The sequence below is a fragment of the Pimephales promelas genome, chromosome 12 (genome assembly GCF_988280905.1).
Source record: "Pimephales promelas chromosome 12, fPimPro1.hap1.1, whole genome shotgun sequence".
In the NCBI taxonomy this organism is placed as follows: domain Eukaryota; kingdom Metazoa; phylum Chordata; class Actinopteri; order Cypriniformes; family Leuciscidae; genus Pimephales; species Pimephales promelas.
The window spans coordinates 5,821,607-5,849,038 of NC_142780.1; the positions used below are offsets into that span (position 1 = coordinate 5,821,607).

Below are 27,432 nucleotides of genomic sequence, written 5' to 3' on the forward strand. Positions count from 1 at the left end.
CTGCAGTGTCCTTTTCATACACTGATGATGCAGGTGCTATTTATACACGGGCACAAATGGAAAAGTGCTCGAAAACTCTGTTATAGTTGCAGTGGTGGAACTAAAGTTTTAGACGTGTGGTGGCCAGGGCTACTTTAGGGAGTCCATAGACCATAAAAGAAAATGATGTGTAACTCTATCCTATCATCAGAACAGCATAAATCCTATTGCGGACTACTTTACATTACCTCACATTAGCTAAACATTCCTAAACTGAACTTATGACACTGTGACTGCATTGCATGCATTACTAGCACGGATGTAAACAGTGTGTGTAGGGCTAAATATGGAATCCTCCCATTTGCTTTATCTGATTAACTGTGTTTGGCATTTCTGTTATGATTATTCTAAAGCCAAAATAGATTAAAGGGATAATGTGTACTTTTTTAGGTATTTTATTATCTTAAATAAATATTTTTATTCATAAATATGTCCTCAATGGTGTAGGCCTACTAAAAACCAAACCAAAAACCGCCATCTTGAAAAAACTATAATAGCAGAGAGGGACAAAAAGCACCAGGCCAAAGCACCATTTCCACAATGCGTTTTCGAGCAGTGAGAGGCGCTTGTCACTGCCCCGGCAAGTTTAAAACGCTGCATTGCATTGCTATTTTTAATAGAGGACCATACATATGCCGAGCCACAGGAGAAGGCATCCTCGTCGCCTAAAAAGTCCAAAATAGAACGTAAAAGGAAATGTGACCGGAGATTACAAAAAACAAGTGCTATTAGAAAACACCCTGTCATACTTTTTGGTACATAACGGCTACCATAGATGTAACGCACATTTGAAAAAGCGAGACGATGGAGAGCATTATTCGTTTGAATGCAAAGTACAATTTCACCGCCAGATGGGAGAAATTCCTACATTATGTTCCTTTAAGATTATTATAAATTAAAAAATAATTATCCAAAATGATTTTTGACAATACGTATAATTTAGGTCAAAGCATTTTAACTAGGTTAACAGTCACCCCCCTTTTTTTGAATAGACAAGAAAATGCACATTTCGAACGTAAATTATTGTAATTCAAGAATGCTTTGGAATATAGACGTGAAATTGGTCTTGTTTTAAAGAAGATATTTGGCAGATTTTTGTCGAAGTGAAATAAATTAAGAAAGTGAAATAGAAAAAAAAAAGTTATAGAAGTTTGAGTTTATGGAAATGTACAATGTAAAAAAAAAATTATATTTTATATAAAATATATTTTTTAAAACCTGGGCGACTCTAAAACTGCAAACCAAAAATCTCTACAAGTTTCAAATTTTAGATATCTCAAAAAATGAGCTTTCAGTAAGATTTTGTTTGGGCGCAGTACCAAACGCTTCCACTAGGGCACAACCAGACTCCATTACTGCCCAATATAAAAGCGCCTCCATTTCCATATGTGTTTTGAGTGATCCGAACCATCATTTACACAATTTTCATACAATTTATGAAGTAGAGATCCTATTCAGAAGTAATATGGGAAGTTTGGCAGATTTTGATATGAATTCCAAGTTCAACCTCTAGAAACACATACAAAGAACACACATGTGCGTTATAGCTCACTACATCACAAATGGTGAATTTATTATTTTTTTCTTAAGATTTAAACATTTTCTGGCCTTTTTAAAATAATTGAATGGATGCTGTCTTTTGAACTCTTGGCATGAAAACAAACTGAGGTTTCTAAAATTTTTCATGTTCACTGCTATTTCAAAATAAAGGTCTGAACACGCCTTATGCTACGTTCACACCGGACGCGAATAGCGCGTCAGGCGCGAATGATTTCAATGTTAAGTCAATGCAAAGACGCTTTACGCGCGTGAAAAATTCCTGCGGCGCGAATGAGCCGTGGAGCGCGGCGCGGAAGACGCGAATACACCTCGTTCGCGCGAATGGCGCGAATTGAGCGTCTGGCGCGTTACGCGCGAATGTGCCATTTGTGCATTCACGCGTTTGACGCGAATTCGCGTCTGCCGCCCGAGTTGAAAAATCTGAACTTTGACGTGAATTCGCGCCGCGTTAACCAATCAGGAGCCTAGCTGCTTGCTCACGTGGTGAAGTGTCTGAATGCTTTAATAAATTATTTTGTTAATATGACTAAATGCATGGTGGGATTATGCACAACAAAGCTAATGTTTTATCACTTAAATCATTATTTCTATATACGAGACATGTTCATTTTGTATTGAATGTTATTCATTCCATAGCTAGATTATATAAAATAGTATTATGTTGTAAAGACAATCAACATACAGTATGTGCATAAATTCGTGTCTGGACGTGAGAGAGAGAGAAAAAAAAAATCACAGGACAGGTTAATAACTTTTGGAAGCTGGCTCTATTTATTATCAAAACAAAAATAAATGACAGCTAGATTAGGTGGATGAGGGCGAGGGTGATCCTCACTCCGATGCGGGACAACATGTCATCAAACTGGGCGCGTGACAGGCGGAAGTACCGCTGACAGCGGCCGTCATCCAGCGCAGCTCCTGGAGCGAGCAAATGGTGAAATTCGCCAAACGGTTCGGCTCCGAAGGGTCCGTTGGACACAAATATACGGCGCCGATGATCCCCACGCCGCTGTTCTGCTCTCCAGAGTAAATACAGAGCAGTAACTCTCTTGATGAATGCTCGGTCGACATAAAAACAATGGCCGCCAACGGATTTCTATTCTGACGCGCGTAAATTTCGCTTCAAACTTTTGTTTTTACGCGCGCCAGTTTCGCTCTTGACACGCGAAATAACACAAAGTGGTCAAGCGTCAAACTAGACACGTCTATTTGACGCGCGATTCGCGTCCGTTGTGAACGTAGCATTAGGAGTATGAAAATATTCTTGTTGAAAATTGATAAATTACGGCTCCTGTGTGATTTATTTTGAAAATCAGTCACCAAATATGGAAACTAGAGATTGTAAGCTTTCAAATGATATATAGTTTGTCAATATTACTTAAGGTCTTTTCTTATTGTTTTAAAAATATAATGGCAAGCGTCCTACCTGTGGTAACCTACAGTTAAGGGGTTAAAACTTTTTTTCTATGAAATTTCCAAGAAATCCAAGACCCAAGTTTAAAACTCCCTGATTTATGTACTTTCATAGGCGTTTATGAATTACTGATCTGTTAAGCATTTATGACTAAACGAAAGCTATTAGTTTTCCCTTGATGAAAATGTCCTACACAACATCAATATTAATCAAATCTTAATTAAGAAACAGAGAGACTGAATATTAAAAGTAATTTATTATCTCATTATAAATAAAAAATAAAATAAAAAATAAGCCTTGCAGGCTCAGAGATCCACTGGTGAAATGAATGTGCGTCTCATATCTCTGGCTCACATTTAAAGCTCCTCCTGACCGCTGCGTCTCTGTCCGAGTTCAGTCAGTGACCTCATCACATCCTCCAGTGGTTTCTGGCCGAGCTGCTTCCCTCCTCTCGTCCGCACGCTCACGCTCCCGCTTTCACGCTCTTTCTCTCCGACCACTGCGTGACAAACAGAGTCAGGTTTGCTTTATCTGACCTTTTCTTAATAGGCCCCAGAACACTCATTACATACACACGTGTTTTCTGGATGGGAACAATAAAACCATTGAAACACTTAAAGCTGAAGCTTGTCATTTCTGCACAACACTCAACTGCAGAAATCATATGTGGGATGAGAGAAAGCATTTCAATTGCGATTAAAAAAACACTTAACATACAGTAATATTACTGTGTTAACCCTTGTGCTGCATTAGATTTAACACCGTTGAGTGCATTAAGGACCAAAAATGGCCACATATTAAACATTGCCTAAAATATTATATATTATTATTATTTTCCACTTTTACCAAGTTAAATATTTTAACCAGCATCAGTCCTCATCATAACTACCAAAAATGTATTCAATTTTAGGATTTTAACCCTTTAATTACCAGTTTTGTTTGCGAAACCATCGATTTGTATCAGAGGAAAAAACACAAAAATTCAATTATTTTCAATAAACTAAATGCAAAGAGAAAACTTTAGATTTGGATTATCACAGTCCCACTTTGCAAAAAATCCCACTTAGCGCGTTAGAGACCAAAAATGGCCACCTATTAAACATTGCCTATTGCCTAAAATAAGGTGCATTTCCACCCATAGGGAATAAATATGTAGTGACGTCATCTGGTGGAATACACTATATAATGCAAATATAATGCTTTTGCTTCAAAATGAAAGGATGTTTGTGCAAAAATCATGTTTCATGTATTACTGACAGCCTCAGATTTAAACAACGTTTTAATGGGTTTCAATGGGCCATTTTTGGTCTTTATGGTGCTGAGTGTTACTATTTGATCTACACAGTGTGTGTTATACATATTTTGCAAAATGGGATCACATTTTTTACATGTATCCAAAAAGTCACAATTTTGCCAAATTTCATACCATTTGCATTAAAACAGCCAAAATGGTCAAAGAAATCAAACTGCAAAAGACCAAAAATGTCCCTAATGCAGCATAAGGGTTAATGAACTTTTGCAACATCAACACTGCTATTGAACTAAATCGAGGTGAATAGTCTTTTTACAGCAGCATTTCAATGAAGTTTGATTCATTGACTTATTATACTGTTTATTACTGTTATAATTATCCTTATTTCTTCTGATTATTTTAATTTCTTCTATGTAAAGCACTTTGAATTACCATTGTGTATGAGACAAATAAACTTGCCTTACTATGAGGCTGATTTGAAACAATCTGTTGTATAAAGCTCTATAGAAATAAAGGGTGTCTTGACTTAAAATATCCCAGACTAAATCCTTACCGAATATATAATTGTACTGTGCGAGCTGGGCAGAGCGGATTTTCTTATTTAAGGTGTTGCCACGATCATCATCAATATCAGCCATGAACCCAGCTTCCCTCAGTCTGCAGACCACCTTAAACAGAGAGCGCAATGCATCAAACACCCAGAACTATCCATACAATGTTCATATCTAAATGAAGTTTGTCCAGAGAGTTGTTTCTTCTGACCTCTTGCCCATATGTGTCACTGTCGCCTCCTACTGGCACAACCATCACCTGTGCTGGAGACAGCCAGAAAGGCCTGAGAAAGAAAGAAAAATGAAAACTTCACCAACTCCAGACATCACTGAACTCACACACAAGCATCCACACAAACCATTTCCCTCCAAAGTTTTCGGCCAGGATGGCGATCATCCTCTCCAAGGACCCCAGCACTGCCCGGTGTATCATGATCGGCCTGTGCATCTGTCCATCAGCCCTGAAACACAGATCACATGACATACATTCACTTGACAGAATATGGAGAACAAGATGTTTAACATGTTCTAAGGATTAAAACCATTAGCGTGATATTCAGACTGCCTTTGATTTTCCATATTTTTCATTTATCATCTGAAATATGCCATGACAAAATCCAATGATGCAAACAAACGTGAGGTGCGCACATTTGGATTCATGCCGAATGAGTTAGGTACGTGAACACAAAATACTTGAAATAAAAGTTAACCAAAAAAGGAGTTACACTTTATTTTAAGGTTTCTTTTTCTATTAATTAACTACATGTACTTACTATAAGGTTAGGGATTGGTTTAGGGTTAATGGGTTGTAATTATGCATAATTTATTATTAATGTAAATATACTTATTACTCTATTTTAATTGGTGGTAATTATGCATCATTTATTATTGATTTAAATATATTTGTTACTATATTACAAATAGTTATTACTAGTGCTGTTAAACGATTAAAATGTTTAATCGCGATTAATCGCATTAATGTCATAGTTAACTCGCGATTAATCGCACATTATCTAATCTAAATGTCTCTTTATTTATTTTTGTCCCATTATATCTTCTCATTTTAATGCTCATCAACATGGAAAAGTGGATCAGCTTGCTTTGTGCAAATGTTTTTTATTGAAAACAAAATTGGCATATATAGTGTTCAAATTCACACTAACATTCTCACTTGGAGCAAATAATCTCTCGTAACACTGTCTCTATCAATAAAAGAGTGAAAGAAATGCTGACGAGGTCCTGATATTGACGAAGGGGTGGAGAAGTCGCATCAGCTGTGTGTGTGTGTGTGTGTGTGTGCGCGTGCTTGGCAGTGTTGGGAGTAACGCATTACAAAAGTAATACATTACAGTAACATATTACTTTTTGCTGTAACGCAGTAGTGTAAGGCATTACTAATCAATTTTCAGTAATATTTTACTCGTTACATGTTCAGTGAGGCTTGTATTACAGTTGTATTACAGTGTATTGTCTGCTTTTACTTCTTAAAGGCAACAGATATGTGAAAGTTTTAAAGCAGTCTTTTAGTGCCAGTTCAGAGCGGTCGTGTCTGTAACATTGTTTTTTCCTCATAAATGCGAACACGAAAACTAAAATAAAATGAATAATGAATGAATATTTTAAGTTCTATGGAGACTGGAGAACCAAAGCTTCCTCATCCGATTTGCGCAGTGTAAATAACAGAATTACAAAAAATATATTTTGCAATTTTTTTGTCACGCATGAATGTGTGTCTTTTCCCTAATATTAAAAATAAAACATAGACTGATATTTGTCTAATGTCTGCAGTCCTTTAAGGAAGTGGCCTATATACGTTTCAATAAAATGTATTTTCAGAGAATTTTTATTTCAAGTTTTGACTGCAAATGTCATTGACTTCCCCAATTTTAAATAATTTATCCTCAACTAGTTTTGTGGTGTAGGTCTACGTATTTTATAATGTTAACTTCAAATAATACTAACAGCCTAATTTAAAGATAAGGCAGCATTGGATATGGACGGTAAGGAGAATAACGCTGGAGTTGGAAGAGGTGTGTTGCGATTCTGTAGGTTCGTGGATCTGAGTCGTGTGGCGAATCGCGATTTCGGTTTCATATTGCATATCGTTACAGCCCCAAAGTTAAGTTCTACTTAGTTATTTTGGTGAAAGTAACTCAAAAGTAATACATGAGTAATGTAACACGTTACAATTCTGGGACAGTAATATTGTAAGGTAATGAATTACTTTTAAATAACAGTAACAAGTAATACCTAATCTATTACAGTTTGGAAGTAACTTGCACAACACTGGTGCTTGGCCATCAAGTGGTATTTCAGACTGGACGTGCTGCGATGATGATAGCTCAGTTCACAACTACAAAACACACAGGTCACTTTGGTCTTGTCAATGGAACCATTTGGCAACTTTTTAATAAAGTTAAGTTTCCATTCAGAATCTTACTGGCATCCATTTCGGCGTCTCGCACTCGTCATCCACTCTAAATGTAACGTTAACCAACTATTTGGTCGGCTCGCAAGCCCAAAAAGTGTATGCGGCGTGCCTGTTGTATTGTTTCTGGTCTAGCTAGATCCGCTTGCGCTTTGGTCGATTTTCCGCCGTTAAAATGGGTTTGCGTTAACACCGTTAATAACGCGTTTAACTAAGAGCCCTAGTAATTAGTTACTATAGTCACAACATGTAGCGAGGAAAAAAATATTTACCCAACAAACTTATTTCATCTAGTTGCCAAAGCAAGATCTCATTTTTATTTAGTTTAGCATGATGCACTAAAACGGCAAACCAAAACAGAATTTTTTTTTTTTAAAAACTATATAGACAATTCTTTTTACAACATTAAAAATTAAATTGACCCCCTAAAACAGCAAACTAAAACTGAAATATAAATTAATAAAAACTATGATAAAAACAACAAAGGTACTTAATTTAAAATAATAAAATAACTTGATACACTAAAATAGCAAACTAAAACAAAAATAAATAAACTATACAGACAAATGAAAAAAACTAAATTACTAACGTTATATAAATTGAACTTGCGTCACTAAAATAAACTAAAACTAAAACACAAATTATTAAAAAAAGTATATGGACATATTTAAAAAACGATAATAAATAAAAATGATAAACAACAAAATTAATAAAACTGTAAAATGAATAATTAGATTGAGCGACTTAAATAGCAAACCAAAACGAATAGAAATGAATAAAAACTATATAGGCATTTAAAAACAAACAATAACTAAAAAAATAAAAATAAAAATAACAAAAATTACTAAAACTTTAAAATTAAAAATGAAAACTGAAAAATACAAAAACTGTGGGAATTACTAGAAGCTTACTACAAGTAAACTGCCACAATGCACATAATGAGAATTGTGGGGAAATGTACTTAATATTTATAAAAATAATTTCCCATTGTAGAAAATCTTAATGGTCTTAAAACAGGCTACATTGTGTTCATGCAAAATATAAGTTCACATAATTGTTCATATTTTATTCATATTTCGGGTAAAAAGTGAGCTAAACCTCTACATGTGAGTGTATCAGTCAGGAGAGATCTTACCCAATATACTGCAGGTTAAATCTGATGGGTAACTGGAAGTCCAGCTGAATCGTGGCACACTGGTGCTGTCGGCCAAGGGCATCCCGTATCTGGATGTCGATCTGAACAGAACACAATGAGCAGCTGAACACCAAATTTCTCTTTAGCATCTAACAAGGGACGAACTACTGAGCTACAAGCTTCACTGCTCAGAAACTGATGTGTTTAAATACATCGACCCCCAGCTAGGAAATGTGTGTAACTTAATGCGCATCTAAAAGTTAAGAAATTAATACTTTTATGCAGCAAGGATACATTAAACTAGTCAAAATTGACTTCCATTTCAAATATATGCTTTTTTTAAAACTAATAATAATTTTTAAACTAGTCTGTTGAGTACACACATACACGCTGCGAAAACGCACGTGCATACACCAAATACCTAACTGTATTTGTTTAACAACTGTATTTTTAGAAAACAGTTATTTTAAATTGTAATAATATTTAACAAGATTACCGTTTTACTGTATTTTGATAAAAAAATAAATAAAAATACAGCCTTGCGGAGCAAAAAATACCTCAAACACATTAAATTTGGGGGTTAATAAGACATTTTTTTTTTGTGTATATGTGTTAATGTATTAATAAAATTTATCAACATCAAGGTTAAAAATGTATGAGGGAAAATAATATCCCTTTTTCATCATTTTCTTTCACTAGCACATTTTTTTTTCCATGCAGTGTCCGGCACAGTGCCTCTTTTTCTGCCGGGCTCGCTCACCTTGGGCCCATAAAACGCCCCATCTCCGGGGTTTAACTCCCAGTGCTCCTCAAACTGCTTGAGACTGCTCTCCAAATGCTGCTCCGGGACAAATACAAGAGAGAGAGAGAGTCTCATTTCAGATGGAAATCTGGAATGTGTCAGTGAACAAGTTTGGTCCTGGAAGCACTAATAAAAGTACCTTCTGTAAACATCTAATTCAATAATCCCAAAATATGCAGAGCCGAAAACAGCATTAGTTTGAGGAAGAGAGCGCTAGGAGAGATATTAGAGTTTCCTTGTTTATCCCCCCCGAAAAATCAGACAACCCTGCCTGGAAACCACATCCATCCTTATAAAGCAAAGGCCTTGCGTTGTGCGCTTAACACTGCCTGCCTTACATACGGCATACTCGGCTCTGATTGGCTGACTGATTCTCTTCACACATTGGCCGTATGTTTCCCTCCTCTGACACCCATGACCTACTCACCTCATTCCACACTGTGACCCTGATGATCAACAAGAATGGATCCTTGTCACGTAACCCGTCTGTTTGGACCTGCCCTACACTTACTCCGCATGTTTCCTATATTGTCTCACCGCATATGTTGGTACATGTACAGAGTACAGACAGAATCGCATTATCCTGACACCAGATGCAGGAACACAAACGGCCTTCTGCGTCATGCACCAGTGTTGTTAGCTAAAACTACTAAAAATTGCTCTGTATTAAACATGACATGATTTTAAATTAGAAAATCTGCCTAGGCAACTGATATGATATGCCTAAATAAATATGATTAAGTACTAAATGGTAAATTAATGCTAAATAGAAATATACAGTGGTGTGAATAAGTTGACCCCCATGCTAAAGTTGCCTAAAAAGAGGAATAAAAAAAAAATCATCTTTTGGATATTGATCTTAATGCCTTAAAGGGTTAGTTCACCCAAAAATGAAAATTAAGTCATTAATTACTCACCCCCATGCTGTACCAACCCCGCAAGACCTTCGTTCATCTTCGGAACACAAATGAAGATATTTTTGATTGAATCTGAGAGCTGGATCAGTCCTACCTAAGGGACTGGCTCTTGACGGCCCATAAAGTCATTAAAGAAAAGGTTTAAATATTCCATGTGCCTACAGCGGCTCAATTATAAGTTTATCAAGCGACGAGAATACTTTTTGTGCGAAAAAAAAACATAAATAACGACTTTATTCGACTATTATATTACTTCCTTGTGGGCGCATGCGCGAGAACTGAGACGAGGACGTTCTTCTCCTTCGACTACTTCTTGTTACCGGCTGCTCACCGCTTAGGAGTTTTACCGCCACCTACCGTATAAGATGATGTGCTGATATAGCTGGAAGCGTAAAACTTTCTGTTTACAAGCAGAGGAAGATGCGCGCTGTACATAAACTTTTCAATTTGCGTATTTTTCGCACTACAAGGTGCACCTTTAATCTTTTCAAAAAACGACAGTGTTCCTTATAATCCGAAGTGCCTTATATATGGATCCTCATTTTATACGGTAGGTGGCGGTAAAACTCCTAAGCGGAGCAGCCGGTAACAAAAAGTAGTCGAAGGAGAAGAACGTCCTCGTCTCAGTTCTCGCGCATGCGCCCATAAGGAAGTAGTGAAATAGTCGAATAAAGTCGTTATTTATGTTTTTTTTCGCACAAAAAGTAGTCTCGTCGCTTGATAAACTTATAATTGAGCCGCTGTAGGCTCGTGGAATATTTAAACCTTTTCTTTAATGACTTTATAGGCCGTCAAGAGCCAGTCCCTTAGGTAGGACTGATCCAGCTCTCAGATTCAATCAAAAATATCTTTATTTGTGTTCCGAAGATGAACGAAGGTCTTGCGGGGTTGGTACAGCATGGGGGTGAGTAATTAATGACTTAATTTTCATTTTGGGGTGAACTAACCCTTTAATTAGAAAAATGAGGGAAAACTCCAACCTTTAAGGACACAGCATGGGGGTGAGTAATTAATGACTTAATTTTCATTTTGGGGTGAACTAACCCTTTAATTAGAAAAATGAGGGAAAACTCCAACCTTTAAGGACACCAATTTTCTTTGTGAATGAATAATGTATCATAAATAAATAAATGTTTTTCCTTAAAATACGGGGTGCATAAGTCAGGACACCCCTATGTTAAATTCCCATAGAGTCAGGCAGATTTTTATTTTTGAAAGCCAGTTATTTCATGGATCCAGGATAATATGCATCCTGATAAAGTTCCCTTGGCCTTTGGAATTAAAATATCCCCACATCATCACACACCTTCCACCACACCTAGAGATTGGCATAGGGTACTTTCCATAAGATCATCTTTCAATGCAAATCAAACCAGCTATTAGGCTAACTGAAGTAAAACCATGCCAATCTCTAGGCATGGTGAATGGTGTGTGATGATGTGGGGATATTTTAATTCCAAAGGTCAAGGGAACTTTATCAGGATGCATATTATCCTGGATCCATGAAATAACTGGCTTTCAAAAATAAAAATCTGCCTGACTCTATGGGAATTTAACATAGGGGTGTCCTGACTTATGCACCCCGTATTTTAAGGAAAAACATTTATTTATTTATGATACATTATTCATTCACAAAGAAAATTGGTGTCCTTAAAGGTTGGAGTTTTCCTCATTTTTCTAATAAAGGCATTAAGATCAATATCCAAAAGATGATTTTTTTTATTCCTCTTTTTAGGCAACTTTAGCATGGCTGCCAAAACTTATTCACACCACTGTAAAAAAAAAAAAAATATATATATATATATATATATATATGTGAAAAGCACATATAACTATGTAGATATTTTTGGTGTAAAACTACTAAACGCCTACGATACTGAAATTTGTTTTGTAGAGAATAGCCACACATGTGTATCTAGAAATTGCAAACTTGTAGACTTTTTTTATCTTCCACAAACACAACACAACAGTTACACATCTCAAATTCTTCATTGCAGGTGTACAAATCCTTTCCTACAAATCACAAATTAAGTAACTCGTACGCTCACATTTTTGCTATAGTTGCTGCAGTGAATATAGTGCAAAACACATTTACACACCTAAATCAAAAAATGTGAAGTCACAGAGAAATTTTAGTCATCTGCAAATCAGTACGTGAATTAGTCTACAAGTTTGCAACTCTTAAAGCATTTCTCTCTGTGACTTCAAATTTACTGATACACACATTGGGTCTCATTCATGAAACATTCGTAAATATACGAGTAAATATGAGAGTGATTTGCGCGTAAAGAGACCGAAAACTCTTCTCCTGATTCACAAATACTTTGTAAACGTCAGATGTGATAGTGAAACGTGTGTGTGTGTTAGTGAATTCCAACCAGTCGTAAATGGGATGCGCGTGCATGTTCATTCTCAATTACCATAAATCCCGCCCATTATATTCGACTGACATCTATATATAGGCATATAATAACGTGAATGCGAATGAAAAATAAATATTTCTCATATGCAGAAATTGAAGTTTTATTATTAAAAGTTCATTCAAAACGCCACAGTTTATTTTTAAGCGTACACAGTGGCGTATGAGGTCCTACAAAAAGGAAGCTTGGCAGCATATTACAGATGCAGTTAATGGAGTTTCATCTGTTAATCGAACAGTCCCTTAAGTGAGAAGAAAGTAGTTCGACATTAAGCTTGACAGCAAAAAACAAATCAGTTCACTTCGGAAAAATCATAGCCTATTCAAACTGGAGAAGGACCGCCATCCATCACCAGATCTGCTATTACTGGCTCTCATAATAAAAGTAAAAAGAAAAACCGTATGTAATTACTATATAAAATATTTTTTCTAAATGCTGTTTAAATATGTACCCGATTACGGTGAATTAAAATGCAGCCTTATTAGTGAGTGAGCAAAATGTTCAGATTTTAAGCGCACCATTTACGCGTGGCTGGGAGCAGGTGTAGATTTCTTGCGTACCAACCAGGCTTGTGCAAAATTCAGAATTTCAGAATTGGCCTCCATTCAATTCATGAATTGGAATTTGAATTGAATTGACTCCGCCCCACAGAAAGTTGAATTGGAATTGGAATGACAGGAAGTGGAATTAAATTCATGGCAATTCAAAGAAATTCCACACAGTCACACAACAGAAAGAATGTGTTGAATCTCACATAGGGGAGAGCAGGGCACTACATAACGCTTTTTGACTTTCTCAGTTTGTGGCAAATCTATTTAGAGTATTTATTTTTTCCCACATTAATTTCCCACATGTCTCGTACAATTATGTGGTTTTGTTTTATTAATACAGTGTATACTTTTTTTCTTGATTTACCCTGAAAGAAATGTTGAAATGTGACTACATGCCCCATAGGTGGGGTACATTGTAACATGAGAGGGGCACATTGTAACATTTTAAACCATCACCATATGACAGCTTAAAATGCTATCTTATCTAATCAAAACATATACAAGTCAAACCAAAATATTTTCCTTAATAAAATGCAAAATACAATTATTAACTTTTCTCCTGATTCACAAATACTTTGTAAACGTCAGATGTGATAGTGAAACGTGTGTGTGTGTGTTAGTGAATTCCAACCAGTCGTAAATGGGATGCGCGTGCATGTTCATTCTCAATTACCATAAATCCCGCCTATTATATTCGACTGACATCTATATATAGGCATATAATAACGTGAATGCGAATGAAAAAGAAATATTTCTCATATGCAGAAATTGAAGTTTTATTATCAAAAGTTCATTCAAAACGCCACAGTTTATTTTTAAGCGTACATAGTGGCGTACAAGGTCCTAAAAAAAGGAAGCTTGGCAGCACCCCACAGAAAGTTGAATTGGAATGACAGGAAGTGGAATTAAATTCATGGCAATTCAAAGAAATTCCACACAGTCACACAACAGAAAGACTGTGTTGAATCTCACATAGGGGAGAGCAGGGCACTACATAACGCTTTTTGACTTTCTCAGTTTGTTGCAAATCTATTTAGAGTATTTATTTTTTCCCACATTAATTTCCCACATGTCTCGTACAATTATGTGGTTTTGTTTTATTAATACAGTGTATACTTTTTTCTTGATTTACCCTGAAAGAAATGTTGATATGTGACTACATGCCCCATAGGTGGGGTACATTGTAACATGAGAGGGGCACATTGTAACATAAACCATCACCATATGACAGCTTAAAATGCTATCTTATCTAATCAAAAAATATACAAGTCAAACCAAAATATTTTCCTTAATAAAATACAAAATACAATTATTAACTAGGTAACACTTTACAATAAGGTTCGTTAGTTAAAGGATTAGTTCACTTTTGAAAAAACTTTTGCTGATAATTTACTCACCCCCATGTCATCCAAGATGTCCATGTCTTTCTTTCCTCAGTCGAAAAGAAATTAAGGTTTTTGATGAAAACATTCCAGGATTTTTCTCCATATAATGGACTTCAATGGGAACCGGATGGTTCAGGTCCAAAAGACAGTTAATAACAGTTTCAGTGCAGCTTCAAATGTCTTTAAACGACACCAGACGATGAATAAGGGTCTTATCATGCGAAACGATCGGTTATTTCAAAGCTTATTCCAAAAATGTAACTTTTCTAAGGACAAATGCTAGCCTTTCTCCATTCTGTGAGGCGCGTTTGCAACGTCACGTATTACGTAATTACGTTCAAAAGGTCACGGGCGAAGTAGCCGAAAGTACAGAGTCAGTGTTTACAAGTTGAACGCATAGGTTGAACGTGAAAACTAACTCAAACGCCGTTTACAAAAAAGGAATTAAAAGGTAAAACAACGATGTCGGACGATTTTGATTCTGTACTTCCGGCTACGTCGCCCGTGACCTTTTGAACGTAATTACGTATTACGTGACGTTACAAACGCGCCTCAGAGAATATAGCAAGGCTAGCATTTGTCCTTAGAAAAGTTACATTTTTGGAATAAGCTTTGAAATAACCGATCGTTTCGCATGATAAGACCCTTATTCATCGTCTGGTGTCGTTTAAAGACATTTGAAGCTGCATCTGAAACTGTTATTAACTGTCTTTTGGACCTTGAACCATCCGGTTCCCATTGAAGTCCATTATATGGAGAAAAATCCTGGAATGTTTTCATCAAAAACCATAATTTCTTTTCGACTGAGGAAAGAAAGACATGGACATCTTGGATGACATGGGGGTGAGTAAATTATCAGCAAAAGTTTTTTCAAAAGTGAACTAATCCTTTAACATTAGTTAACTACATTAGTTAATATGAACTAATAATGAATAGCACATATACAGCATTTGTTAATCTTTGTTAATGTTATTTTCAACATTTACTAATACTTGATTAAAATCTTGTTAACATTAGTTAATGCACCGTGAACTAACATGAACAAACAATGAACAGCTGTATTTTTATGAACTAACATTAACAAAGATGAACAAATGCAGTAACAAATGTATTGCTCATGGTTAGTACATGTTAGTAAATACATTAACTAATGTTAACTAATGAACCTTATTGTAAAGTGCTACCATTAACTTTTTCATATACGCACAACCGGTGCTGCATCATAGAATGTAACAGAATAGGTTCACGCCCACTTTTGGGGGAAAACAAACTAGACTCGCCATAGACTTCAATACAAAATAACAGCAAAAACCAACGTCCGTACACAGCTGACAGGCGTAAATAACTTAAGAAATCACTTATAAAAAACTTGTCAAGTAATTATATGTCCACCCTGCCTGCATAGAGTGTGAAAGATACATACACAAACTTAATTTGGCCAATTTAAAAACACGTCCCTTTATTCTCCCAGCGTCAAATTGGTGTAACAACCCCACCCAGTGGCCAGAGGTGTCTTACCCGGACGTTTAATTGTACCTCATCGAGTCACCAGGTAAGCCCCTGAATGATTTTATTTCAACTAGCCTGGGCTAGTTGATTACGGGCATACAAATGTATATTTCATGCTATATGGCAGGCAGGGTGGACATATAATTAATTGACATATTTTATATAAGTGATTTCTTAAGTTATTTACGCCTGTCGGCTGAGTACGGACGTTGGTTTTTGCCGTTATTTTGTATTGAAGTCTATGGGGAGTCTAGTTTGTTTCTAGACTCCCCCAAGGGGGCGGGGACAAAATTGACAGTTAAGTTCCCGGATGTGCCGGTTGTGCGTATAAAATAATGGCATTTTTTAATAATTAAAAATAAACTAATTTTGGAGTTTGACAACAAACACACTGGAAAACAGCTATACAGCATAGTTCAAAACAAAATAATAATTAACCATTTCTGAACATTGACTCGCAGTCTTTATTTACATGTTTATCATGTTTTCTCAATATAATTCATAAACGTATAGAATATAATAGCATATTTCTAATAGGGGCACATTGTAACGCAGTGTGATGCCCCATCTGAACAACTGGGGTTTAAACCCTGCTAGCAAAGCATTAAAGAACTATATCAACTGTTAAACAACAGTTTATTGGAGATTAAAAAATATCACATTTGTCTAATTTTAATTAAACACAAAAAATAGAGATGAAAAATTAACTTAAGTAAGAAATGTACTTTTGCTATGGTTAAATAAATGTTCAATGATATCTTACAAAGATTTCTGAATTTTGGCGCAAATTTTTTCTATAGTGTTTAAATGGCAACTAGTAAATACACCAATTGTCGTCATGCTGGCATGTCTGGAAGTATTTAAAACAAGCGTGTTACCACGAGCCCCGCGCTCCCCTACATTCAATGTTAGGCCGTGTGTCCACCAAAGCGTTTTTAGCATAAAGGTTACTTTGGAAATGTAATTGCTCACTGTTAAAAGTTACCCATTATAAATGTGGTTTAGATTACTTTATCAATGTAAAGCAATTTCCTTTTAATTAGATTTTTTTCCCCTAAAGATTTACTGAAGTAATTCTGGGAAATGGCGTTACAATTACAATAAATCAAACTTAATTATTTGTTCTGACTAGAGCTTTAAACATTCATTGCTGGTATTTAAAACTAATATAATTTATGTAATATGTAATGCAATCATATGATATATACTGTAAAGCTACATTTTAAAAATTTCACTCAAAAATATCTACAAACCGAATTCCATAAAAGTTGGGACACTGTACAAATTGTGAATAAAAACAGAATGCAATGATGTGGAAGTTTCAAATTTCAATATTATATTTAGAATACAACATAGATGACATATCAAATGTTTAAACTGAGAAAATGCATAATTTTAAGGGGAAAATAAGTTGATTTTAAATTTCATGGCATCAACACATCTCAAAAAAGTTGGGATAAGGCCATTTTTACCACTGTGTGGCATCCCCTCTTCTTTTAATAACAGTCTGCAAACGTCTGGGGACTGAGGAGACAAGTTGCTCAAGTTTAGGAATAGGAATGTTGTCCCATTCTTGTCTAATAAAGGCTTCTAGCTGCTCAACTGTCTTAGGTCTTCTTTGTTGCATCTTCCTCTTTATGATGCGCCAAATGCTTTCTATGGGTGAAAGATCTGGACTGCAGGCTGGCCATTTCAGTACCCGGATCCTTCTTCTACGCAGCCATGATGTTGTAATTGATGCAGTATGTGGTTTGGCATTGTCTTGTTGGAAAATACAAGGTCTTCCCTGAAAGAGACGATGTCTGGATGGGAGCATATGTTGTTCTAGAACTTGGATATACCTTTCAGCATTGATGGTGCCTTTCCAGATGTGTAAGCTGCCCATGCCACACGCACTCATGCAACCCCATACCATCAGAGATGCAGGCTTCTGAACTGAGCGCTGATAACAACTTGGGTTGTCCTTGTCCTCTTTAGTCCGGATGACATGGCGTCCCAGTTTTCCAAAAAGAACTTCAAATTTGGATTCGTCTGACCACAGAACAGTTTTCCACTTTGCTAGAGTCCACTTTAAATGAGCCTTGGCCCAGAGAAAACGCCTGCGCTTCTGGTTCCCGTTTAGATATGGCTTCTTTTTTGACCTATAGAGCTTTAGCCGGCAACGGTGAATGGCACGGTGGATTGTGTTCACTGATAATGTTTTCTGGAAGTATTCTTGAGCCCATGTTGTGATTTCCATTACAGTAGCATTCCTGTGTGTGATGCAGTGCCGTCTAAGGGCCCGAAGATCACGGGCATTCAGAATGGTTTTCCGGCCTTGACCCTTACGCACAGAGATTGTTCCAGATTCTCTGAATCTTTGGATGATATTAATCACTGTTGATGATGATAACTTCAAACTCTTTGCAATTTTTCTCTGAGAAACTCCTTTCTGATATTGCTCCACTATTTTTTGCCTCAGCATTGGGGGAATTGGTGATCCTCTGCCCATCTTGACTTCTGAGAGACACTGCCACTCTGAGAGGCTCTTTTTATACCCATTCATGTTGCCAATTGACCTAATAAGTTGCAAATTGGTCCTCCAGCTGTTCCTTATATGTACATTTAACTTGTCTGGCCTCTTATTGCTACCTGTCCCAACTTTTTGGGAATTTGTAGCTCACTTGTAGCATTTGTGTCTCACTTTCAACATTTGATATGTCATTTATATTCTATTGTGAATAAAATATAAGTTTATGAGATTTCTAAATTATTCCATTCTTTTTTTACTCACAATTTGTACAGTGTCCCAAGTTTTTTGGAATCGGGTTTGTATATGAATTTCTTAGAACTTGTATTGAATTGCAATTCTGCTTCCTTTAATTCAAATTCAAATTGTAATTCTAGATCCTGTTTTTGACATCAATTAAAATTCAATAATTGAATTGGAATTTAGTAGTCATTCTCAATTCAATTCTGAATTGTGCACAAGCCTGCCAACAAACATTTGGAAAATACGAACATTTTAATGAATCCGAAAATTTACGCCAAAACCACTTTACACACGATTTACACAAAAATTCGTTCTGCCCGTGTTTCATGAATAAGACCCAGTGTTGGGAAAGTTCACTTTCTACATGAACTAGTTCAAAGTTAAGTTGACAAATTTGAAAATGAACTAGTTCAGTTCATAGGTCACAATATTGAACTAAGTTCACATTTCCAAAAAAACAACAAGTTCATAGTTCTTTTTTCCCATATGTTGCTGTGAGCTATTTTTTTTTTTAATTGCCACAACCCATATACAACCACTACAGCAATTATTTTATCGGCGGGCAAAGTTTGCACAGAAATGTACGATTTTTCCCATCCTCACCGACCTTGTCTTAAAACTGATCATACGATGCGATGCCTCCTCGACGCTCATGCTGCTTCTTGTCTTGACGTATGCGGCGACCGTGGTGCGACACTGGTGGCTTGTGTTGCCAGATGTTTTTTTTCTCTACATATTAAGGCCTGTTTACGTGTGTTTTAGCCGGGTTTTCGCCTGGAAGGCTCTATAGAAGTCTGGCACTCTATTAAACGATGCTAAACAGAGAGCATGCGTTCCCAGACACCAGAATGAATGAGTTCACAGTAACGTTCATCAGGCAGTACAGTACGTTCAGTTCACTATCGTTCAATGAACGTGTTCAGGCACGGCACTACCACTGCCGATACACATGTGTGGCTCTTCTCAACAACTACAAATTTCACTGTCACAGGCGTTCAGTAGTTTTGCACCAAAAATATCTTCATATCTTCTACTAAAACTTAAAATGAAAAGTAAATATGATGTTGAATTAAAATATAAATATTAGGCCTATATTTTAAACATTTTTTTTTACGTTGAAGTACTAAAATTTCAAATATCAAAACATAATTATAACGCAAAACAGAAATATTTTTAAAAATCAAATAAAAATGATAAAAACTTGATGAAAAAATTAAGTTGAAAGAAAAATTAAATATAAAATTAAAATTTTAAATTAGACATGTTGCCTTGGCATAACAGAAATAAATATGATTACGCTGAAATACTAATATTTCTAAAACTGAAAAACAAATTAATGCTAAATAGAAATATATAAAAGATGACAAAATTGAACAACAAAATTACTAAAACCTTAAAAGTAAACATTGTTTAAATAATTAAAAGTAAAATAAATGTTGAAATAAAATAAAATGACAAAAGCTCCTGAGCAAGACACTTAACCCCAAGTTGCTCCAGAGGCGTGCGAACTCTGACATATTTAGCAATTGTAAGTCGCTTTGGATAAAAGCTTCAGCTAAATGAATAAATGTAACTTCAAATGAAAAGTGGAAAATTTAAATAAAATTAAAATATAAACATTCGAATATTTTTAATTAGAAATGTTGTCTCCACAACTAACAGAAATGAAAAAGTTGAAGTACTAAAATAAATACAAATAAATTAATGCTAAATAGAAATAAAAAAGACGAGAAAAGCAGAAATCACAAAATAATTCAAACTTAAAATTATAGTGAAAATATAAAAAAAGGCTAATTCAAAATATTAAGAAGTACTACAATAGTATATTAATAATACTAAAATAACACTGTGGTGACCAACAGGTGAGGGAGTGATTGACAGGCGTACCTGTTCAGCACAGTCCCAGAGGGCGGGCTCTCCCAGACAGGGCGTGGGTCGTGTGGAGAGGAGACAGTGAAAGGAGAAACCGAAGACGCGATACACGCTCCTCACAAAGTCCAAACATGCCGTGATCTCCTCCTCCAGCTGAAAAGAGAAAAGAGATGCAGCAACGAATAAACAAGTGAAGGGCGTGTATGAAAGACAGTATAAACACTGGCATTATAAAAGATAAATCATTCGTCAGCCCAAATACAAACGAGTGAGACACATTCCTTACACAGAAGACCAAAGCAAGAGCTGCACAAACATACAGACACAAAAACACTTTTTTTATATGACGAATAATGTGCTACATGACATCATTGTTGGGCTTCCTCAAGAGAGAGAAAAGTACATGCTTTAATTTCAGAAATAAGGACGGAAAACAAGGAAGTTCAAATAAATAGGGTAAAAAAAGCAAGGTTTTGCTAATGGATTAAGAGACAGGTTTTGTTTAGAAGACCATTTATATGAGGTCATTGGTGATCATTTAGTGATTTGAAGCATTCATTACGTGGTAATTAAGTTTAGCTAAATGTAATAACTTCAACCGTAAGGAAGCCAATTATAGACTTTAATCAGGGTTCGGCAGGAATGAAGACGCAGATAGTGCATTCAGTGGATTGTACTGTCATTTGACAACATACCGATTGTTCAGATGATGAAACCTCTATCAGCAAAAACAACAAGACAACTTTCTGCGTAGATCTATGACCAGCTTTGTCTCTATACTGGCGAGATGAATCCAATCTTCAAGCAAAAGAAACTGGATGAATTTTTGAATGCTATCCACCAGTGTTGTAGTCGAGACCACCTCACTCGAGTCCGAGTCTAGACCGAGACCAGAGAGAGTCAAGTCCGAGTCAAGACCGAGTCCATAGAGAGTCGAGTCCGAGACCAGAGACGGTCGAGTCCGAGTCTAGACTGAAACCAGAGAGAGTCGAGTCAGAGTCAAGACCGAGTCCATAGAGAGTCGAGTCCGAGACCAGAGACAGTCGAGTCCGAGTCAAGACCGAGACCAGAGAGAGTCGAGTCCGAGTCAAGACCGAGTCCATAGAGAGTCGAGTCCGAGTCGAGTCCGAGACCAGAGACGGTCTAGTCCGAGTCTAGACCGAGACCAGAGAGAGTCGAGTCCGAGTCAAGACCGAGTCCATAGAGAGTCGAGTCCGAGACCAGAGAGAGTCGAGTCCGAGTCAAGACCGAGTCCATAGAGAGTCGAGTCCGAGACCAGAGACGGCCGAGTCCAAGTCGATACCGAGACCAGTGAGGGTTGATTACCTAATTTACTTTTATTTACTTAGAGAAATCCTTTATTTATTTTTTTACTGAATTTACTTAGAGTTTAAAAAATATGATCAGTTTAGGGTAAAACGGCCACATAGTAGGTGGTGTTAAAAGTAATTTTATTACAATTTGTCATGCGCAGTTGCGCACTAGAAAATCACCAATCACTGGGCGGGTCAATCAATTTAAAGAAATATTTTATTAACATACATTAATAATCATGAAAAATATTTTTAATTGAACTCGAGTGGACTCGGGAATAAGTCCGAGTCCAAATGCACATGAGTCCATGACAAGACCAAGACCATTAAAATATGGTCTCGAGACCGAGTCCGAGACGAGTCCGAGTCTCGAGTACTACAACACTGCTATCCACAATCGAAGTTCTGACTTGTGATGCTGCCTGAATCATAATCACACCGTGTTCGTTCAAAGCCCTGTCGACTGAGCCTGGTTTCTCCCAAAGTATTTTTCCTCCAATTTCTGTCACCGGATGGAGTTTGGGTTCCTTGCCAGTCACCTTTGGCTTGCTTGGTTGGGGACACTTAATATTCAAATAGTCGGGACTATCCAGCTTGGTCAAGGCAGAATGGAGTGACGTAGAGATGGCATCCTCTGTACACCAATTTGTGTGGCAGGCCCAGGGCAGTGGGAAGACTGGCTTTCAGATGTGTTAAGACCAGCCTCTTAAAGCACTTTATGGGGGTGAGCGCAACTAGGCAGAAGTTGGTCAAGGTTGAAGCAGTGGAAAGCTTTGGCATAATGGTGGCAGTCTTAAAGCGGTTGGGGACAACTTCAAAACTCAGAAATGCACGTCAGACCCCACCCAACTGCCCCACACAGACTCTGAACACTCGTCTATTCCATCTGGGCCACCTTACATCCACCCTACTCAAGGTATTATAAAACTCAGTGGAGGAGAGTGAGATGCAATTAGCCAGGTTATCTCCTTATTACCCTGGTCAAAGTGGGCATAGAAGTGATTAAGCTCGAAAAAGGTAAAACTGGATGGGGACACAGAACTGGATGTCTTGAAATCTGCAATAGTCCGAATGCCTTTCCACATACATGGGGGGGTCTGAGTTATCGAAGTGCTCCTCAATCCACTTTTTGTAAGCATATTTAGCCTTGATGATGCCCCTCCTGTGGTTGACCCTGGCTGAGCAATAAGTTCCCTGGTCTCCAGAACTAAAAGCTACATCTCTGAACGAAAAGCAAACCCCCAGTTCGCTTCTGCCAAGGACAAACTTTAATGTTTTAGTGACATCACACAGTCAAACACACTTGCTGAAGTTATCTGTGGTGACGTGCAGCAAACAAACTAAGTGTTGGCCAGATGAACCTCTGACCAGATCTTGATGGTTTTCATCATGGGTCATCTCGCTTGATGACCTGGCTGTAGTCTGTGAGTAGGAACAAAGAGAGATGGTCAACAAGCCTTCCCTGTGTGAAGAACCAAGTCTTTAGTACATCCAACTAGTTTGTCAGAGACTTCACACTGGTGGGGATAATACTAGGTAGTGCTCGCTAATGAGGGTTTAGCCTTAGCCAAGCACAAAGACTTCCACGCTTCCCCCGTCTCTGATTGCAGTCCTGACGCTTGCGCCTAGCACTTACGCAGATTGTCCACAGATCCGCAGTGCCCTTAATAACTCCAGCGGAAGTTGAATGAATAGTCCAAAACTGTGTTGCTACAATGGTAGTTTATATCCAAAAGTGATTGTCTGCTATAAACATAGTTCACGTAAGACATTGAACCTCACGATGTGCACATGAATAGTCAGTGAAATGCCACCTCTTGTGCAGTCCACTGCTGAATCTGCTTGACAGATGCTTCTGCTTGGTCTAAAAGTCCTTTACAGGCAGGCAGCTAATATGTATATATATACAAACCCAATTCCATAAAAGTTGGGACACTGTACAAATTGTGAATAAAAACAGAATGCAATGATGTGGAAGTTTCAAATTTCAATATTATATTTAGAATACAACATAGATGACATATCAAATGTTTAAACTGAGAAAATCCATAATTTTAAGGGAAAAATAAGTTGATTTTAAATTTCATGGCATCAACACATCTCAAAAAAGTTGGGACAAGGCCATTTTTACCACTGTGTGGCATCCCCTCTTCTTTTAATAACAGTCTGCAAACGTCTGGGGACTGAGGAGACAAGTTGCTCAAGTTTAGGAATAGGGATGTTGTCCTATTCTTGTCTAATAAAGGCTTCTAGCTGCTCAACTGTCTTAGGTCTTCTTTGTTGCATCTTCCTCTTTATGATGCGCCAAATGTTTTCTATGGGTGAAAGATCTGGACTGCAGGCTGGCCATTTCAGTACCCGGATCCTTCTTCTACGCAGCCATGATGTTGTAATTGATGCAGTATGTGGTTTGGCATTGTCTTGTTGGAAAATACAAGGTCTTCCCTGAAAGAGACGATGTCTGGATGGGAGCATATGTTGTTCTAGAACTTGGATATACCTTTCAGCATTGATGGTGCCTTTCCAGATGTGTAAGCTGCCCATGCCACACGCACTCATGCAACCCCATACCATCAGAGATGCAGGCTTCTGAACTGAGCGCTGATAACAACTTGGGTTGTCCTTGTCCTCTTTAGTCCGGATGACATGGCGTCCCAGTTTTCCAAAAAGAACTTCAAATTTTGATTCGTCTGACCACAGAACAGTTTTCCACTTTGCTAGAGTCCACTTTAAATGAGCCTTGGCCCAGAGAAAACGCCTGCGCTTCTGGTTCCCGTTTAGATATGGCTTCTTTTTTGACCTAGAGAGCTTTAGCCGGCAACGGTGAATGGCACGGTGGATTGTGTTCACTGACAATGTTTTCTGGAAGTATTCTTGAGCCCATGTTGTGATTTCCATTACAGTAGCATTCCTGTGTGTGATGCAGTGCCGTCTAAGGGCCCGAAGATCACGGGCATTAGATATGTCATCTATGTTGTATTCTAAATATAATATTGAAATTTGAAACTGCCACATCATTGCATTCTGTTTTTATTCACAATTTGTAAAGTGTCCCAACTTTTATGGAATTGGGTTTGTATTAGTGTTGTCAAAAAACTCGGTACTTCGGTACCAAGTCGGTACTAAAAAAAAAAAATGTTACGGTACCAGCTTTTCTAGGTACCGAGTACCAGGTTAATCCAGTTCTGTTCTAGACGCGATGTCTGAAACGTGCACAGTTGCGTCCTCTTCATAACGCTGATATGGCTCTCTCTCTCTCTGAATCCACTTGTTGAAACGAAAGGAGGAAAGAGCCACATATGGAAATATTTTGGATTAGGCTAATGTCACGTTGCCATAAGAGGCCGATTACATGCAAATTCGCAATTTCAAATATAGGCGCGATTCAAGCGCGCTCATAATAAAAACTCGTTGGCGTTGCATAGCAACGACAGACGCCGCGTGAGAGCAAGCGCTTTGGAAAGAATAAGCACGCGCAAAAATATAATTTAAAAACACGCGCGATATGTGAACGGCCTCTGAAGTGCTTTCGGGGTAGTTTTACGAGTACATGAGCACAGTAGTATCCACCCGACACCAGAGTACTACTGGTATTAGTATTGTCATTTAATGTCAATGCCAGTACTAGGCGTATTCTTGCCTTTATAACTCAGCAGGTTTAAAAAGCCTTTTTAAAATTAAATATGAATGCAGTTTTAGATTAAATAAAAGGACAGTCAAGTCAAATAAAACATGTTTTATGGTAATGCTACAAAGATACCATTCATCAACATTACTTAGTTATCAACACATTGAGTGAACAATATATTTTTACAACATTAATTAATGTTTGAAAATGTTATTTATTACAAACACCTGATTGTTCATGTTTGTTCACTTAATTCATTGTGCATTAAATAAATAATGGATTAAAACTTTACAAACAACTTTAAAAATGTGTTAGTGTATAGGCTACTATTGTTTATTTTAGGTCATTTTATCTAATCTTTTTCTAAAGTGTTTATAATACGAATGTACAGTTTCCATACTTGTAACCGTGATAAACACTTAAATATATGTAGATTTAAACTAAGCTTTGGTACCGAAATTGGTACCGAGAACCGTGAATTTTAACTGGTATCGGTACCGAATACTGAAATTTTGGTACCGTGACAACACTAGTTTGTATATATATATATATATATATAAAAATATAAAAAAAAATAACTCCTTAAAAATTATTATTTTGCCAAAAGTTTTACACATACACATGAACTTTAATGACATCCCATTCTTAATCCATATGGTTTAAATATGGATTTGGCCCACTATTTGGACACTTCTGGACAGGCTTTCCACAAGGTTTAGTGGAAGTGTGTAAATGACCATTCTTCTAGAAGTGCATTTGTAAATTCAGGGTGTGATGTTGGATGAGAAGACTTGGCTAACTTGGTAACGTTACAAGGAAGTGAGACAATGGCCGGCACTAAAATTAGGTAAGACAAAACGTTTTATTATTCAAATCAGGTCCAGTCGGGTTTGTGTCTTCCTGCCAGGTTCGGGTCCAGTTTTCAAATAATAGACGGGTCTAGGTCGGGTCTGGGCAGTACATTTGTGGCATTTCTCGGGTCTGCACGGGTCCGGGTCCAACTTTTGAAATGAACAACGGGTCCGGGTCGGTTTGGTGTTGCACATTACGGGTCTCTTCCGGTTCGGGCATGAATTTTTGGACCCGTGAAGACCTCTACTTGGAACACCTGAATTTAATGATTTAGAGGGGTGTCACAATACTTTTGCCAATACAGTGTGTAATGATCATCTCCCAAAACATTGGGGACAAACTTGGAGAGACACACATCCTCTCTTAAGCCCCTTTCACTAGAGCCCTGCACGGGCCTCAAATCTAGGCCCTAGCCCGGCCCTGGCCCGAGACGTCCAGGCCCTAGCCCGGCCCGTGTCCGACAGCTCATCAGAATGATCAGCCCGAGTCCGACCCGAGCCCGTTATTTAAAAAAACAAAACAAAAAAAAAACACCTACACAGCCTGCCCTGTTGCAGCAGTCATTTAAACAGATATGTTTTGTCCTCAATGGCAAAGTAGTTACCGTTTAGATTATTTTCATTTCTTTAGAAAGTTAATTAAGACAAATGTTTCTTTTTATTTATTTTTTTATGACGACCAAGCACCCGACAGCGAGTTAAACATGTTTGATCCATTTATAGCCTCTCAAATCAACACTTTACTTGGCTACAATAAAATCCATAGATATAAAACAACTTAAACATATTCACACAGACAGTTAACGTTAGTTTAAAAGTTTGTTAAACGTTTATTGTCATTTTTGAAAAGCTGAGGCAAACTGCTCCGCTGCTCGCAACAGCGCTCGCACAACACAATTTACAATACAATACAATACAGAGAATGCAATCTAAACAAATCAAATAAATTAGGCCCTACATTAAAAACAAACATGCAGGTTATCTTACCTCAAAAATCAAGTCTTCACTACAGAACATGGCCATTCGTATTTCCAAAAGTTTCCAGACTCATGA

General features: G+C 37.2%; 1 protein-coding gene across 2 annotated transcripts in view; it reads right to left on the reverse strand.

Moving 5' to 3' along the window:
- Nucleotides 1-3,250: 3,250 nt before the first annotated feature.
- Nucleotides 3,251-27,432, reverse strand: part of tars2 (threonyl-tRNA synthetase 2, mitochondrial) — a 45,715-nt gene continuing 21,533 nt past the window's right edge. For both annotated transcript variants that reach the window (XM_039661664.2, XM_039661663.2), the window contains exons 12-18: nt 20,603-20,740; nt 9,140-9,217; nt 8,380-8,480; nt 5,176-5,277; nt 5,028-5,100; nt 4,819-4,933; nt 3,251-3,512 (exon numbers count right to left, since the gene is read on the reverse strand). In XM_039661664.2, the coding sequence (XP_039517598.2) occupies nt 3,370-3,512; nt 4,819-4,933; nt 5,028-5,100; nt 5,176-5,277; nt 8,380-8,480; nt 9,140-9,217; nt 20,603-20,740 (750 nt within the window). In that variant the 3' untranslated portion in view covers nt 3,251-3,369. The remainder of the gene's footprint in view (nt 3,513-4,818; nt 4,934-5,027; nt 5,101-5,175; nt 5,278-8,379; nt 8,481-9,139; nt 9,218-20,602; nt 20,741-27,432) is intronic.